At 41.0% G+C, this 17,000-nt stretch overlaps 1 protein-coding gene across 2 annotated transcripts in view; it reads left to right on the top strand.

The window, feature by feature from the left end:
- EHF (ets homologous factor) overlaps positions 1-12,554 on the top strand; it is a 31,261-nt gene extending 18,707 nt beyond the window's left edge. Inside the window, exons 3-9 of one of the 2 annotated variants that reach the window (XM_009573828.1) lie at positions 2,369-2,614; positions 2,926-2,985; positions 5,384-5,452; positions 5,544-5,612; positions 8,619-8,678; positions 11,176-11,371; positions 12,224-12,554. In XM_009573828.1, the coding sequence (XP_009572123.1) occupies positions 2,369-2,614; positions 2,926-2,985; positions 5,384-5,452; positions 5,544-5,612; positions 8,619-8,678; positions 11,176-11,371; positions 12,224-12,323 (800 nt within the window). In that variant the 3' untranslated portion in view covers positions 12,324-12,554. The remainder of the gene's footprint in view (positions 1-2,368; positions 2,615-2,925; positions 2,986-5,383; positions 5,453-5,543; positions 5,613-8,618; positions 8,679-11,175; positions 11,372-12,223) is intronic. The other variant, XM_009573829.1, reaches the window with a different exon arrangement.
- The last annotated feature ends 4,446 nt before the right edge of the window (positions 12,555-17,000 follow it).

The following is a 17,000-nucleotide window of genomic DNA, read 5'->3' as shown; positions in this document are numbered from 1 at the left end:
TAAGAAGCTGAACTCGCAACACTAAGTTTCTGAAAGTGGCCAGTTTATGGTGCATTTCCTTACTGGTTCTTTTTCTTAAAATGAATTTAGTGGTGTTGAAAGTGCCAGAAGTTCCCTCTCCTCAGTCCAGCATACTTTCTCTCTTACCTTTACCCCTTACACCTTCTCTGAACCAACATTACTGTTCAACGCTAATCACCCTTTTGGCTTTCCAGGGGAATAGTCTTTTTGCTCCTTTACTGTATATGCTTTTTCAGCTCAAATTACTAGATAGCTTTCTAATTAGACTGGCATTAGAGCACTAGGTAGCCTGTGATCTGAGAACTTTTCTTTTTTCTTACTGTTTTCTGATTATATGTATATATGTATATATAAAAATGTGTTCATATATATATTCTCTCTCAGTATAAAAATATATATATAGACATATTTATATATATAGTGTTTGATACAGTTTTTAAATTCTTTTCATCACTCAGTTGATGGATAAACCTTAAAATCTAAGCAAACACATACTGCTGTTGTCCTTCTAATCCAAATAATGCTGCAACAAAACTTACAATGAAAGTTCCCAAGCAATGAAAATCTTGTTCTTTTTTATGTGTAATTTCTAAATACATAGGAATACATAAGCATGCACTTAATAAATGTGCCGACCTGTCTGCAATAGCTTCATGGGGAAAAAAGTCCTGGCTGAGTTTCACTTTGCACAGGATTTCATGAAGGGAAACAGCGGGGTCTGTTTTCATGTTTCCAGTGTGAAACTCTGCAGGATTCACTTATATTTTGGAGGGACAGGAAGCCAAAAGCTCACACCAGCCTCTACAATCGTTCGCCACTTCACTTCCTTTTACCTAGCTACTCCTTCCTGTCACTAAAGGCTCTCCATTTACATTAGGAGTCTAGTGGCCTCTGAAATTCCTTTACCCTTCTGAAGTGATGGGAAGATGTATCAACCTCCTTTTCAGGGAATACTTGACGGCTCCATCAAACCTTTATTCTCTGACATACCACACTCAATCATTTCCACACTCATTCCCCAAATCCTTCAACAAGAGGATGAGAAACAGTCCTGCAAAATCCCTAAGTTACTGACACAGACCTTGTTGCACAATATTGATAAAGAAACCTAAATAACTGTGGGGCTTTTTTGTGTTTACCTGGAAACTGGCATTGTGCACTGTATCTCAACCAAAGAGACCTGAGGTCTAGTGGGACCTGAGGGGCAGTGATTTCCTAAAATCCTAACTGTTGCTTGTGGTCCTCTACCAATACCCACTGTTGTCAGTATTTCTCACAGCTGTGTGGGTAATCTTTTTCTTGGGGAGCCTGAGAACAGACTGGTGCCACATCCTGGAGTGGGGCTGCTGTAGAGCTAGGCCATGGCAGTCTTTCCTTCTCCCGAAGTTCAACCACCTGTGCAATCTCTCATTCCCTTATCCTTAAACCCTTCATGCGCTTGTGAGCATTTTATCATGCCTCCATCTCTGCCTGGCATACTCCATTGACCTCCTTTCCCAAGGAATAAATTGCACTGAACTCCTTTAGCCAGACCTTCTGTGAGGGCAGACTAAAGCAGTCCTGCCTTTGCTCTTATCTTGCATAATTATCCTATCCCCACATAAAATTTCTTTCATTTGCACATGTAAATTATTGTCGTGCAATGACATACAACTGAGAGCAGTTTAAAAGATTGCCAAGAAAAGATTCAGACATCCTAACAAGAAAATTAGGCAGCTTCCATAACTAAAAGTGAGTTTTACCACTGCATTCAGAAATCACCTTACCTGACTGCAGAAATTATGTGCATTTATCAGAATGCGAGCTCTATCATGAAGCTGTGGGCCATACTGATAGGCTTTTACTATGGAACAATATAAGAGTGCCTTGGCTTTTACCATTCTTTGTTTGAATCACACAATTCATATTCAGTCCTTATTAAGTCCTTACTAAAAGAAAATTTCCACATCACATTATGAGAATTTTGCAAGGCTTTCCTGTCATTTTCTGATGCACTAAAATTATTTTCCCACACAAGGATCAACATACCTTTTCAATAGTACTTCTGTAAGGTATCTGCCATCAAAGAATTTTGGTGTATTTAACCAACATTAATAAATTAATTCCTACATACTCAATCTGCCAAAAGAGGTGTAATGTAATAGTTCCCAGTTTTTAACTGGAAAACTGAGGCAAAAAAACCCCCAATACCTTCTCCAGCAATAGCTACTGAGCTAGTGTTAAGGACTGAGAAAAGAATCTAGATCTGTGGACTTCCAGGGCACGCAATTTAGCTACAGACCTTTCTTGTGGTCGACATAATCCTGTGGTGTTAACAGAGACAGTAAATACCTATTTTCTTTTCCAGTGTCCAGCAGCTTCTATGGAACCCAGTGGCACGAAATACACCCGCAGTACTGGACTAAGTTTCAGGTCTGGGAGTGGCTGCAGCATCTCCTTGATACCAACCAACTGGATGCCAACTGCATACCCTTCCAGGAGTTTGATATCAACGGGGAACATCTGTGCAGTATGAGCCTGCAGGAATTCACTCAGGCAGCTGGGACAGCAGGGCAACTGCTTTACAGCAATCTTCAGCACCTAAAGTGGAATGGTAAATAGATATTAGGCAGAGACGCACGTGCAGTGGTCTGAATTCTGGGATCTTCAGAAATTGCTTACGTTTCCCAGAGACCTACCTGGCAGATCTCATTTGCTACGTTTGCTATACTGCTTATACCTCATTCACTGTATTGCTAAATTGCTTAGATATGACATAAGGTAAAAATCTGAAGGACCAGGGGAAAGGGTATGTTTCCCACTGCAGAATTAGCCCTCTGGCTCAGTTGTAGCAGATGCTGCTTGGAGCTAATACCTTTGATCCTCCTGTGCTTGTTGTCATATGTCCTATCTGCTTTCTTGCAGGCCAGTGTGGAAGTGACATGTATCAACCTCATAATGTCATTGTGAAGACAGAACAAACAGGTGAGTAACAGTTGGGTAACTTGTCTTTTCATGGTGACAAAAAGGAGAAACTGTCCATTCCAAAAGAGAGATATCAAAATGGCATTAAATAAAATGGAAAGTGTATCATGCAGAATAAAAGAAGTAACACAAATTATCAGTTAATGTCTACTTTTTGAAGTTTCGAGTAGTACCACCATATCTTAGTTTGCATGTGGCCACTTTTCCTGGGAGACGTCTGCAGTATCAGCAGTCTATACTGATGTTCAGGGTTGGAATAGTTTGCAGTGCTCAGGGAGTGCAGCTTTGTAGAGGACTTCATTCTATGCTTCATTCAGCAGATTTCAAACAACTATTTTCATAGTATTCTCAGTTTAAAAAAAAGACAGAAAAAATATTTTGTTGTGAAGTGCTGTTAATGTTTGAAACATAAGGAAATTCAAAAGAACTTTTAGAGAAAAAATGTTACATTTCCATTTCTTCACATGTTTCAATGAAACTGAAATTCAAGTAGTATTTTGGTTTGACCAAATCTGCATTTTTCCTGTGGCAGTCTTTTTTTCTAGTGTGTTCATAGCTAGATCCCTTTCTTCTCAGGCCTTTTTTTCACTGAGAAAAGAACTTCAGCTTGGTTTGATCCTCCTCTTCAGGCACTATTATTTAGCTGGTTCCTTTGCCAGAGCACCTCTGTCTGTATACAAACACTCTCTATCCCACTAGTCCCAGCCTCTTTGTATGTGGGTGTGTTCATGAGCCACGTTTTAGTATCTCCTAGCAGAATGAATACAGATTCGTAGCATGTGATGTCTCCAACAAATACTGCCAGCCTGTTTATTCAGCTAACCTGGAGGAGCCCAGCCTCTCTAGCCAGGGACACTATTCACTTTCTCCTTGCAGCAGGCAAGCATTGCAATCTGCAATCCACTTCTTGCCTGTGCCCGCGTTGTGCGGGTGATGTGCATGCAGCAGCCTCCATGCTTGCCATATAGGAAACTACAGTAATCCTTTAAGTCCTGATTTATGAGATCTTGGTATAATATCTCTTCCTCCTCCCACTAGAGATACACAGTGCAGTGCAAAGTACCTCAGCTGCACATCTTGGAAAGATCAAAGCCCAGGACTAACTGATGGTTGTCCTGGCTGTGCTGAATCAAGAGTGGCGTGGGGGGGCTCTGGTGATGCCGACCGTGGGCAGTGGAAGTGGGTTTAGTTTCTGCATGGGGAGGAGCAGGCGGTGCAGATTGGGGCTGCTGAGGAAGGGACTCCTTGTGAGCCAGCAGGGACGGGGCTGGTGGTTTAGAGGGGAAGCCTGCCTCATCTTAGTAGACCGTCACAGTTGCAAAGACGTGGGTATTGAAAAAGGCCAAAATGGGAAGACAAGCTGTCTCCCCATGTTCTGGCTAGGTAAGACCTGTTTTCAGAGGCAACATTAGGCAGATCAGGTGTCCAAGCAAGCAAAGGGTGTGTGCTATTGTAGGAACACAAGCTCTGGGTGCCCAAACTTGCAGCTATTACTTAGCATGTCTGCTAAATTCCTATGTCATAAGTGGTAACTCAGCCAAACATGATGATTTAGCTATAACTCATTTTTGTTTTTTTTGAATTTCATTTATATGAACATGAAAAAAATTAAGTAAAACCTAGATTTGAACCTTACATCTCATCCTTTCTGACCTGGATTCAAAAGAAAAAGAGATTTTTAAGGCTTCTGACCTCAAAGATGCACTGTGAAGAGAGTAATTTCCTGATCAATATACAGGTCATAAAGACAATACTTCTGTTCTGCTTATATTGATCCATCTGACCAGAAGGTCACTAAAAATCATCCATCTTCAATCATGAAGGTCATTTTAGGTTAAGGATGGGGACTTGACGTGCCTGGAATAAAATGGGCCTTCATCTAAGATTAGACTTTGATGTTTCTCTCTATGTGCTTACACATGAAGCTCTGTTTCAGAGGGGACTTTCGAGTTCTACCATTGTAGAAATAAATACTCATTATAAGCATCCTCCTGTTTTACTAGATATTTGAGAACACTTTAATCTCTATGGCACCAAAGCACTGTCATAATCACCAGGGGCTGAGAATTCAGGACTGGATTGGGTAGAATTAGAGTTGATCTGGCACAGGAAACCTCCTTCAAGGGCAGGCATAAATGATATATTAGCCAGGAAAAGGAAGAGCCTATTACATTATTTCTAAAAGTCAGTGTTTTGTGTAAGCACATTTGCCTGAGTATGCAAAACCCGATTCATAATCTGAGTGAAAGGAAATTTTGTGCATAGCCCCTTCACTTCTTGGTTCCCTTCACAGCTCTTTTTTTGCACATTTCTTATTCCCTCGGTGCTCGATATTCACCTCTGTGCCAAAAAATGTTCTTTTAGTGATCTGATTTTCCTTTTGGTCCTTTACCTTCAGATCCATCGTTAATGGTGTCCTGGAAAGAAGAGAATTACCTGTATGACAGTGGCTATGGTAGCACAGTAGGTAACTAACATCACAATACTTCATGGATTTCTGAGATGGTTTTATTATTTTCTGAGGCTCTTACTTTAAATGTCTTCTTTTTGATTCCCAGAGCTATTGGACAGTAAAACATTCTGTCGTGCTCAGATTTCCATGACGACACCTAGTCACCAGCCTCCTGGTAACGAACTTGTAATTATATTGTTAATTGTTTGTCACTTGTCCCAGAGCTACCAACATATAATAGTCTCTGTTGTAGGATTGAATCTGAGCTTAAGTAATTTTAAACCAAGCAATACTGATTCTGACAGCTCTTTCAGTTAGCATTATTACAATAGCTTGCTTTAAAGAAATGCTTTTTTCTTCTCTCTGTCAAGACAAAGAAGATCAAATAACCTGCAATCTCCACATATCTTTTAATGTGACTGAGTCAAAGGGGAAGATGTTAGTGTCAGAGAGACGAGATGTTCCAGCTCCACCACACTTTTCTGTGGTATAGCTGGGTATGGGCAAACAAGTGCCATGTTCCTCCCCAGAAGGGGCTGCGTTTCCCTAGTGAGCAGTGGTTCATGCTGATTAGCATGCTAGGTTTGGGGTTGGTTCTGGGGGAGCCATAGGGCAGGCACCAAGCCCTCTGCCCAACTGCACCAGCAGGAGGGCTTCCTATGGGAACCCGACTCACCTGACAGCAAGGAAGGCACTGCACGCCTCTTCACCCCTCCACAGTGCTTCCACGAAGCAGAGATACAATCTGCCTGCTAAAGGGCAGGAGAAACAGCAAACCCGTTTGCCGTAGTGCCCGACAAAAGTGCAGTCCGGGCACACGTGTCGCAGCGCTCCGTGGGCCATGTCCCGGGGGCATGCACCAGGGGTGGAGGTGAGAGAGCAAGACAGTGGGAAAAGAGGAGAGCAGAGATGGCAGAAGAGTGAGACATGCAGGAAAGAAAGGCAAGTCCTTCTTAGGAGGCTGTTAAGCAAACAGACCTGAGGGAGAAAGCAGTGGAAGTCATGGGAGGATGAGAAAGGAAAGCACACTGCTGTAGATGCAGCCTCACAGGTGCTACCTCTGCACTGGGGGCAACCCTGTGCCTCTGCACATGGGTGGCAGTCACAGCCTCTGTGCCTGCCCGTTTGCTGCATCCCCCAGCCTCCCAGCACAGTCGGACTTGCCAAGTGACATACAGTTTAAATTAATGCACTCAGCAATAAATGAAAAAAAAAAAAAGAGAGAAAACCTGACCAGGAGAATAAAACCACCAAATCTTAAAAAAACACAATCAAACACTGTTTGCTTTCTGCGCCACCTCCACCCACTCTCACAAGATGGCTACCAGGATTTCGGTGCTCTCTGACAGGACTGGGGACCTGTCAAGATCCTGGCATGGTGTGTTTTACCTGCTGACTGCTTAAGCCTAGAGCTAGGGTGGCACACCAAGGGCACAGCCTCCTGTAAAAACTAAATTTGTATATCCCGTAAAAAAACGGCTCATTCCTGAATCATATGCAAATACTGTGCAACCTTTTGTCAAAAGTTTTGCAAGACAGCTTTGTTGAAACTGCATCATAACTCTTTTCATCTGCCAGGCCCCAGCCTTCTAACATGGCATGTTTGAAACCGGTCTCCACGTAGGAGTGGAGGCAGAGCGGGAGGCTATTTACACAGCTGAAATCCAGAATAAATCACCAGCTAGGCAGAAGGTGACTGAACTTCCAAGAATAAATCTCCAGCTAAGTGGAGCATAAATATTTGCAAGCGAATTGTGGGATTTTAAAATGAGGAGGATTTATAAAAGAGGCAAAATAAAGGACTGGGTCCTGCTGTCCTCGCCTGGAGTTCCCACAGGCTTTTAATAACATCAGGGGAATCATAATCTGAGGAAAGGCAGTGAAATGAGCCTCATTTTACTTTTTTCCCCCAAGCTGAGTGAGATTCAGGCTAGTTCCTGCCTTTGAGAGTCTGAAGGCAAGATGACTCAGAGCGTGTTTGCTGCTTGGGGGTCAAGGATAATAATTATGTCAGGCTCAGAATAGTGGAGATTAGGCTTATCCTCACTGACCTGTTCAGTTTATGTTTCCAGTTATATATGAATAAAGCCAGTGTGTGAATAGCTTTGCATCTACCTTTTCACATGCAGTTATTGCAGTTGCTTGTGCAAATCTGACAAGTTTCTATGCAAATGAATATTTCCTGTGAGTCATTTTCCCATGCAAATGCCCGGTTTTCATGAAAAGTATGATAATCGTGCATTCATAGAAGCTGGGAAAACGTGCGTGGGACCTTAAGTTTTGCTTTATGGAATTCAGGCATAAAGTATGCCGAAAAGCAAACACAGAAGGGGCTCCCTCTCAGGGCTATCCCACAGATTTTGCAAGACTTAGAGTGATCAGATGAAAACTATTCATTAATGACAAGAGCTGAGCCAGGCTGTGGTGGTTTGAGGGCGGGAGGGTTGAATGTGCAGACTGCGAGGTAGGTTACAGTCATGAACAGACGGAACTTTCCTTTTTCTTCATTTCTGAAGAAACGCTTGTGCCAGAAACCCTATTCCTCCTCTGGCTGGCTGCAGGTGATAAAGTACCATCGATGAGAAATGGCTTGTTTCTATGGCTCTGAGCCACGGAACAATATATTCATGTCCAGCTGCCAAAAACTCCTACCAGCACAGCCTTGTTCCCCCACCCTGCCCCCCCAACCAACAACACTTTGCCAGTTCATTATGTTTTAGTCAGGTAGGTGTTCTGTGCATTGGTACCAGTGCATACATTTCACATTAGATCATCTCTTCAGAAACAAATAAGCCCCCAAAGATACATGCTACTGCAAAGACTAAGACATAATGGGACAATTCAGGATTCCTTTTATAGACGTGATCGTCTTATTTTTCTCTCTCTCACACATAACATGAGGTGAGGTATTTGTTAATCAAATTTAGGTTTCAAAAGCCAAATGTTTACCTCTGCGTTCATTCTTTATTCATCAATGGTCTCTTTGTGAAGTGTGCTGATTAACATATAGTACAGAAAACAAAACTCTCCCCCTTCCTCCTCACTTAGATTACCTTTTGAAAAGCGATTATCTTTAAAAGAGATACTCGTTCTTTTTTGTGGTTTTATTTCTTTCAACCTGCTAGTCAATGGAAAGCCTTTAATCAAATTTACAAATAGGCTTAATTTTCCTTCTCTTCAGATTCTTCAGATGTGAAAAAATCGCAAGATCATACCCCAAAGTCCCACACCAAGAAGCACAGTAAGTCAACATACATGTTTATAATGGTTGGTGATCGAAGGAAAAGAAACACATTAAAAACAAAACCCCTTCAGGAGGGAAAAGGAAGCATTTTGAAAGCAAAACTGGTTAGATTGTTACTGTGATTGAATCCTCCAAGGATCTGACTGTTTCTAGTACTGTTTGCTTACGTTATTTTTGACTCAGTATTGTTATGCTTTTCAAATTGTTTTTATCTGTGAGGGCTTATGGGGAAGCAACCAGAAACCAGTTGCCTCTGCCCTATGGTGAGCTGGGCTGGTTGACTGGAGTAAAGGAATGATGAAGGAGACCCAGGATTCAATCAGGAAGGTCTGTGCGTGGCCATGGCCATGCTTGTGCCCATGCCTGCTGGGTGCAGCATGCACCAGAGACCCTGCTCAGCATCTCCTTGCAGAACTTCTCATGCACGGCGTCACTAGCAAGCATCTGCCCCTCAATCCTGTCACCTTCTTCTCCTCTGGTATGACAATCTTTCCACTCCCCTCATCTGCTTTTTCTGCTAGTTTTGATTCAATCTGACTCTGAAGACAGGTTACCATAATTGTGATTTCTGGACATAGTTCCATTAATGTACTTTACTGAGATATTTATGCTCAAAATATCTTCTGTATGTCTTTTGCATCCTGTGTCATTCCCTATTTATAATAGAAAACCTTAATATTGGTCCTTCACTGCATTTTGTAGTATTTTATTTCATCCTGTTTCAATATGGTGTCCAGATTATCTGTCTCTTCCTGACTCCTCTTCTTACCCTGCTCTGTCACTTTGCCCAACCAGAACTCCAGAACTTTTTATCTGCACACAGATATTTTGTTTCTTTTTTTGTGCGTATATCAAGGTTGCTAATGAAAGGATTAGATAGGACTGGTCTGAAGACAGACCTGTGAAGAACTGAGGTCACTTGGTGTGTTCAGTTTGGAGAAGAGAAGGCTGAGGGGTGACCTCATCGCAGTCTACAACTTCCTCAAGGAGGGCAGCAGAGCAGAAGGTGCTGATCTCCTCTCTGTGGTGACCAGCAATAGGACACGAGGAAATGCAATGAGTCTGCATCAGGGGAGGTTCAGATTGGACATTAGGAAAAGGTTCTTCACTGAGAGAGTGGTCAGTCACTGGAACAGGCTCCCCAGGGAAGTAGTCAGAGCACCAAGCCTGTCAGAGTTCAAGGAGCGTCTAGATGAAGCTCTTAGTCATATGGTTTAGTTTTAGGTAGTCCTGTGAGAAGCAGGGAGTTGGATTCGATGATCCTTATGAGTCCCTTCCAACTTGAGATATTCTGTGATTCTAAGAACTCAATCACAGCCTTGGCATACAGAAAAGGTCACCTTGCCATGCTGGGCTAATAGGCTACATTTCCAGTTTCTTCAGTACTGCTCTGTATCATGATCTATTGAGTATGTTACTGATGTCCAGATAGACTGGGTCCACCACAGTTTGTTAGTTCTAGAAAAAATTTATAATAACAATTAAAAATATTGGATTAGTTGACTGAAATCTACTTCTACTCATGTTGCACTCTATACCCTTTTCTATTTACCTTCATATCTTTGACTAGCTTGTTTCCTTCTTAATTTGGCCTAAACCCTTGCATTCTTTTGAAGTCAGACCAAAGGACTGCTATCTTTCTGGCCCACCGTGTCACTGTGTTTGTTATTCTTCATTCCTAAACTACTACATCTGACTTGTTGGATTTATTTAATCTTTTTTTCTTTTTGACCTGGGCTTTCTGATGCCATCTCTGCAGGAACGGTGGGATGGATTTGTGCTTAAAGAGGGAGGTCTACGTGTTGAACTGAGAGATCTGTTTTTGCCTTTTCTGATATCACAGTCAAACTTTTTATACCCTTTTCACATACAATTTTGGCTAGCCAGTTTTGTCACTAACCTTCTATCCACTCTACACCTTCTTACTTAAGTCTATCTATCCAAGAGACCTGGGACCAAATACTCATTGATGCAGAACAGCATTTCACCTCCTTTGCCTTCTCTCTGTCTTTTAAATGCGTGGAGATTCAGTATCTGCTTCACAATTATCTTGGCTGTTTCACGTACTGCACGATAATATCAGGTTACATGCCATGCTGCGGAAGAATATCAGGAAAAATGGGCAAATGAGATGAGGGGAAGACTTAAACATGTTATCTTAAGGGCAGAAACAGTGCCAAAGGCAGAAGGAAGCAATGGGTGGTTTGGCCTCTGCTTCCCCTGGTTGCTGGGGCTCCTACCTGCCTGCCACAGGGCTCAGACTGCCGAAGGCTGACACTCACCTCCAGCCTCAGTGTAAAGGCTGTCAGTGGTTTTTGCCTTTTGCCTATATATCTCTGAGGTGGGGGTCCTGCGCTCCAGGAACTGTGGCTTGTCCCTGCCGAGTGGTCACCATCTGTAGATGACACACTGCAAGAACATGACATAAAAATGGCAAACATAGCCAGGAGAGCTCTTTAGATACTCCTTCCTACTGCCCCCTTTCCTCTTTCAGACCCTCGAGGAACTCATCTTTGGGAATTTATTCGAGATATTCTTCTCAATCCCGAGAAAAACCCAGGATTAATCAAGTGGGAAGACCGGTCAGAAGGTGTCTTCAGATTTTTAAAATCTGAAGCTGTGGCTCAGCTCTGGGGAAAGAAGAAAAACAACAGCAGCATGACTTATGAGAAACTCAGCCGGGCTATGAGGTGAGCAGAGATGTTGCTGTAGAGGACTGGGGCACTTAAAGAGACTACCTGAATGAAGAATCTGGTTTACTTTTAAAAATGAATTGTCAGCAGCACCAGTTGCTTTCTTTGACAGCTGAGTCTCCCACACTAATTTTGAGATTTTAACATTATGTTCTTCTTTGTCTTTTCTTTCCCCTCCTATTTCTGTATAATATGAAATATATAATATCTAAAACATACATATGTGTTACATATATAATACACATGCTGTTGCTGTCCACCCAAACAACCAATGTAGGAAGGAAACATGGTTGTAGCAAGATGAAAGTTCACATGCTACTGAACTGGGAAGGCTTAAATGGCCCAGTAATGGCCAAAGACCTCGTTATTTCCAGCAGTGTTCAGAAACTAGACATACACATCCCCCCATTATCTTAAAATAGGTTTACAAATTCTATGTGAGGATTTTCTTTGCTCTTTGCTTTAACATTTTGAGTATTTTTCCAAAATCTATGAAAGTTTTTTGCATCTTTAAATGGAAGCTGAGATTCTTTCCTGGTCTGATTTCAGATCCCGGCTTATCTGGACCCCGCCCCCCACAGAATCTCATGAGTGTGTGATAAATATGCCAATATGCTATCACCTGAAATATGGTGAAATTCGAACTCAGATTATAATTAATAGACAGTAAAAAGAAGACATCAATTTTTTCTTCTCTGTCTTTCTGTTATAATAATTTTCGGTATTATATATATATCAATAGCAAATAAAGACTTTTCAGTTAGCTGAGGGATTACTAGTTGGCAGTGGTCTTTTAGGACTGTACATGAATTTAATCTTAAATCTTTTTCTATGTTTTTATTTTAACAGATACTATTATAAAAGAGAAATCCTGGAGCGTGTGGATGGTCGGAGATTAGTATATAAATTTGGAAAGAATGCCCGTGGCTGGAGAGAAAATGAGAATTAAATATGGCAAGAAATAACATTTAAAACACCTGGATGTAAATATTCAAAGACTATTTTCTTATATTTATGTACCAAACTGGGGTGAAAAACCAATTCTACTTCTGTCGGGAAGAAGGAACATTGTCATTATTGGTGTTAAAATTATTTTATTTGAAGTATGTCCTGTATGGGGAAAAAATGTACACAGTTTTCTGTGATATAAGATAACATTATAGAATTATGATTATTTTTCCCTTCTTGTGAAGTTTTTATCTTTTTTTTTTTAAAATCATACAGGCATAATGTGATTTATGAGTCATGCAAAGAAAGGGAAGGAGCGAAATACTAGGGCATTTAGGGAGTATGATAATCTACTTTGGAAGGCAACTATAAGTGGAGGAAACAGTGAAGCATCTCTGAGCCAAGTAGTCTTCTTCCATAGTCAGCTGGTTTATAGCTTTCATTGGCCAATATCACTTGTTCCTTCCCTCCTCTGATTTCTGAGTGTTTTAACACTTTGTTGGCTTCCAGTTTCTTTTGTTGAATCAGACAGTGGGTTCCTCTTCAGTTAGATTATCGCAGCTGCAGAGAGCAGTGGCTCTGCAAGGTGGCTGTCAGCATTTATTTGGAGAACCCATACTACCTCCACCACTCAGACCTTCTTTTGTAGGCAGAAGTTTAGGACGTGACCTTCCCTGGTACAGAGAATCCTCCCTAATCTCCAAAGGGCATTCAGCTCGTCCCAGGAAAAGGGCTATTTGTTTTTAACTAACATCTTTGAGGTGAACTGCAGTAAGAGAGTCAATCTCAGGGACCAAAAGCTATTGAAGGAAGATGATTGTTTTCTGACTGGGCAAACTTACTAAAAGGTACCATTTTTCCAGTAGAAATATTAATACTCCTCCCACCCTGTTATATTCCTAATTAAAGCATTCAAATCCATGCAATATGAAGCAGTGATGAGGTGGGCAAGCAGAACATATATTAATCCCATAGCATGAGGGAGCAGTCTCCCCAGTTCCTTCAAGTCGTATGGTCCTCCTGGCAGGTCAAGTCTCACTTTCAAAAAACCTTTGAAAAATGCAAAGCTCCATTGCGCGTAAAATATTAGTTCCCTTTGCTTTTTTCAACTCCATATTTTATTTGTATTTGTCAACTGTGCTTGGGATTCTTATTTGCAGAAAAACCCACCAACATAAAGACACTGAGATTTTGGGGACATTCAGATCTGACGGCTCATCTCTAGCAGTGCTATGCGGAGACTGAACGTTCATTGGCAGCTTTTTCTTTCTCCAAGTCACAAATGCTTCCTACTGGCACCAGGTGCATGCAGAACATGGGGAAATAAAAACTGGAGGAGGCAGCACTTCACCAGGTCACTGAGTATGTGAGATGTGGGAGTTGAGAAACAGGATTTTCTCGGTGATGTTAACAGAGGTGAAACCAAGATCGATTCCAACTCACTTTTTCAGGGATGGGGAATTTGGAAAACAATAACAGGGGCTGACAAGTCCAGGACAAAAAAAAAAAAAAAAAAAAAAACCCCCGAATATTAAATCCATCCAATATCCATTTCATCAGGTGTCCCCTGGATTTGAATCCATATTAACTTGAAATGCAGCAAGGTGCAGATGGAGGTTGTAGGATATTCCATTTTTTGTTTGTCTTAAAAGTAAATAGAGATGAAACCAAGAGACAACAGAAGTATCAAATGTGCTTAGCAACAATTTATAGGCAAACATGAGAGCCTAACTTGTTATCTATACATGTAGGGCATGTCAAACAATAACACCACCTCCGACACTGTGTATGCCAGAGCTGTCACCATCAATTACCCATACATGACAATTTTTACTTTTCATAACCTGGGTGGAGAGAGATTCATCTTATTTACAAATCAAATAACAAGGCTCTGTACTTCAAAGCATTTTGTTTCTCTCAGTCTCTCTCTCTTTTCTTTTTTTTTTTTTTTTGACTGTGCTAGCCTTGCTTGCTTTTGCGCAACTCAATAATTTCCTTTTCTCAGTTTGATTAGCTACATTCCACTTGCTTTACCATCATTTTGTAGTTCATATAACAAGAATCAGGCCACCAGAGGAGGAGAGCACCTTCACTTTGCTCCAAAGACCATTCCTTCCCCCCACCCCACAGTTATTTGCAGCCCTTTGCTCCATGCTCTTCACCCTCCTCCTTCCCTGCCCCCCCCAATCCACACCTTGGGTGAAAATCTGAAATCAGTGGTACCATCACAAATCTGCAATACTGTTGTGCCTTATCTCAGGTTAACATACATCTTACAGCAACTGACTGTAATGTCTTCATAAAGCTGCTTTCTACCAGATCTCTCAACTGAACTTGTGATATACACGTGTCACCACTTGGTTACTGAGCAGCAGCTAAACCTGCTTTTAAAGGTTTTGAAAGATAAAGCTTTATTTAGACGAATTCTGTATAAATCTAGAGAGTGATTTACACTGGGGTGCAGTACAAATGACAGTCTTCCACTGTCAAGTCTTTCAGCACATTGAAATTGTGCAAATTTCTATTCCCACTCTGCAGAACTTTTCAGACTAGGTATTTGTCATTCAGCATTACAGTAGCACAAAGTTGGAATAGAAGCCAGCCAACATTTACTCTGTTTTACAAATATATTAACCTTTGCCTAAAACAAACACAAAGGACTGTTTAAAACTACAGTTCTTGCCAAGGACAGATGCAGCCAATCAAAGGGATTCTTTTCACCAGACCTAAGCAAATGGAGAAAATGAAGAGATGAATGTTTATGTAAATTACTATTTAAACAAAAAGCATTTCTGATTGCTCTTTTATTTTATATTTCAGAGGCTGAGCAATCATATTTTTAGATGTATCCTTTAAGTTAGCAGCTGCTGAACTGGTAGCACCATGTGTATAGATTTTTATTGTACCATAATTTTTCATATGTACAAAGCTCTAGATAGGAAAGTATATTATATTTATATAGTTACACGCAAATCACAATGTCAAAGGTGTTGGCATGAGCACTCTCAAAGTATATTTTCTGCACAAAATTAGAGCAACTTACTCTAAAAACATCCTGAGAAACTGCATGTAGGCTGATGAACTACACAGACATTAAAATGTTTAGTTACATTTTCATCTTTCTTTCTGCAGCACACTGCATAATTCCTGCTTGCTTCTCACAGCATCATCTTCAATGTATACATGTGGAGACAAATCCGCATTAGATATTTCACTATTGCCATTGTAAATCTCAGCTTGGAGACTATGTATCACAAACTGGTTCTAAAGACTGTTTCTATTTTTGTGGATATTATATAAATTCAAATAAAACACTCGTGAAATAAATTTTCTGATGAATGTTTATCTTCACTTTTTTGTGTCTTGAGATTGGAAGTGACTAGTATGAATTCCTTCAATACTGGAGAATATTTCAATATTGGTGAAAGGACTGATGTAACTACTACAAAATCCAATAGCTTAAATTTACTAATATGCTGAATAGCCCATCTGTTGTGAAGACACTGGATTTCCAAACCTCTTTTACGTCTCACAGTCCTCGCTGGAATACTCGATTATGTCGACACAGCTAGATTGCCTTTCTTGTTCGGCTGCTAAACTTTACAAAGGTCTTACTTCAGCACAGATTTAACTTCAAGATATTTTGAAGTGTGTGCAAGGGCTAGGCTGATTAAGGGTGATATTATTCACACTGAGCATATCCTTTAATGAATCAAAGCAGCTAAAACGATGAAATACTGTCCTTCATGTTATTTTTTCATCAAAGTGGTGGCTACAAAAACACTCAATGAGCAAAGAGAACATCTCTCCTGATTTGGTCTGCAGCTTGAGGAAAAAAAGTGAAAACCCCTATAATTAAGAGAAAGTCAAAGTGGGCCTGTATGGCATTTAAACTTTGTGGGGGACTGTGGATGTATCAGTATGGTGCAAGGGTGCAGTGCGTGGACCTGTAATGAGCCAACCTGTAGCCCCCGCCACTGCCTCGCTGGGTATCCTGAGCTGGTTGGCAGCATGGGGCACCATGGTGGTGCGGTGCGGCATGCCTGATGCAGTGACCTGTGCTTGTTGCTGTGCCAGCATGTCTGGAGTTGGGCTTGAATCTCAAACTGTGAGCTTCACTGCAATGGGACAAATCACACTGTCATGCTCTATAATCTGCAAACGTGCTTAATTTTAAGCGAGTGACTGATTCCACTGTATTTGAAATTATGTGTATGGATGTTTGAGGATGGTGGCTCTAAAAGTGTTCAGTCTATATTGAATCAGCCTATAATGGAACCCAGAATTTCAATGGGCTCCAAAATTATGTCCACCTAAGTAGGAGAATATATTTGAATTTTAAACACAGGTACAACCCCCATGTTTAGCATGCAAAACCAGGCCAGTGCCCTGAAAGGGTTTTCATAGTTTAAGAACTTGGGAGTCCCAAGCCAGGTTTCAAAAGGAACTGGAACCAGATTTCAAGCAAGTTCAGACTGAATTTTAAATAAGCACACAGCTGGTTTTCCAGTAAATGGTCAGACCTTTGGTTTCAAGCAAGCTGAGGCCAATATTTGAGGCAAAGACAAATAAGAATATTGTTTGGAAGCATGCAAATACACACTAAAAACACCCCAAAACTCTTCTTTGGTTATGACTTAAAATCAAGCAAAACTTCAGCTTTCAGCTGCATTCTAAG

This window comes from Fulmarus glacialis, unplaced genomic scaffold (genome assembly GCF_000690835.1).
Source record: "Fulmarus glacialis isolate BGI_N327 unplaced genomic scaffold, ASM69083v1 scaffold13183, whole genome shotgun sequence".
NCBI lineage: Eukaryota > Metazoa > Chordata > Aves > Procellariiformes > Procellariidae > Fulmarus > Fulmarus glacialis.
This window is presented reverse-complemented; position numbering and strand designations above follow the sequence as displayed.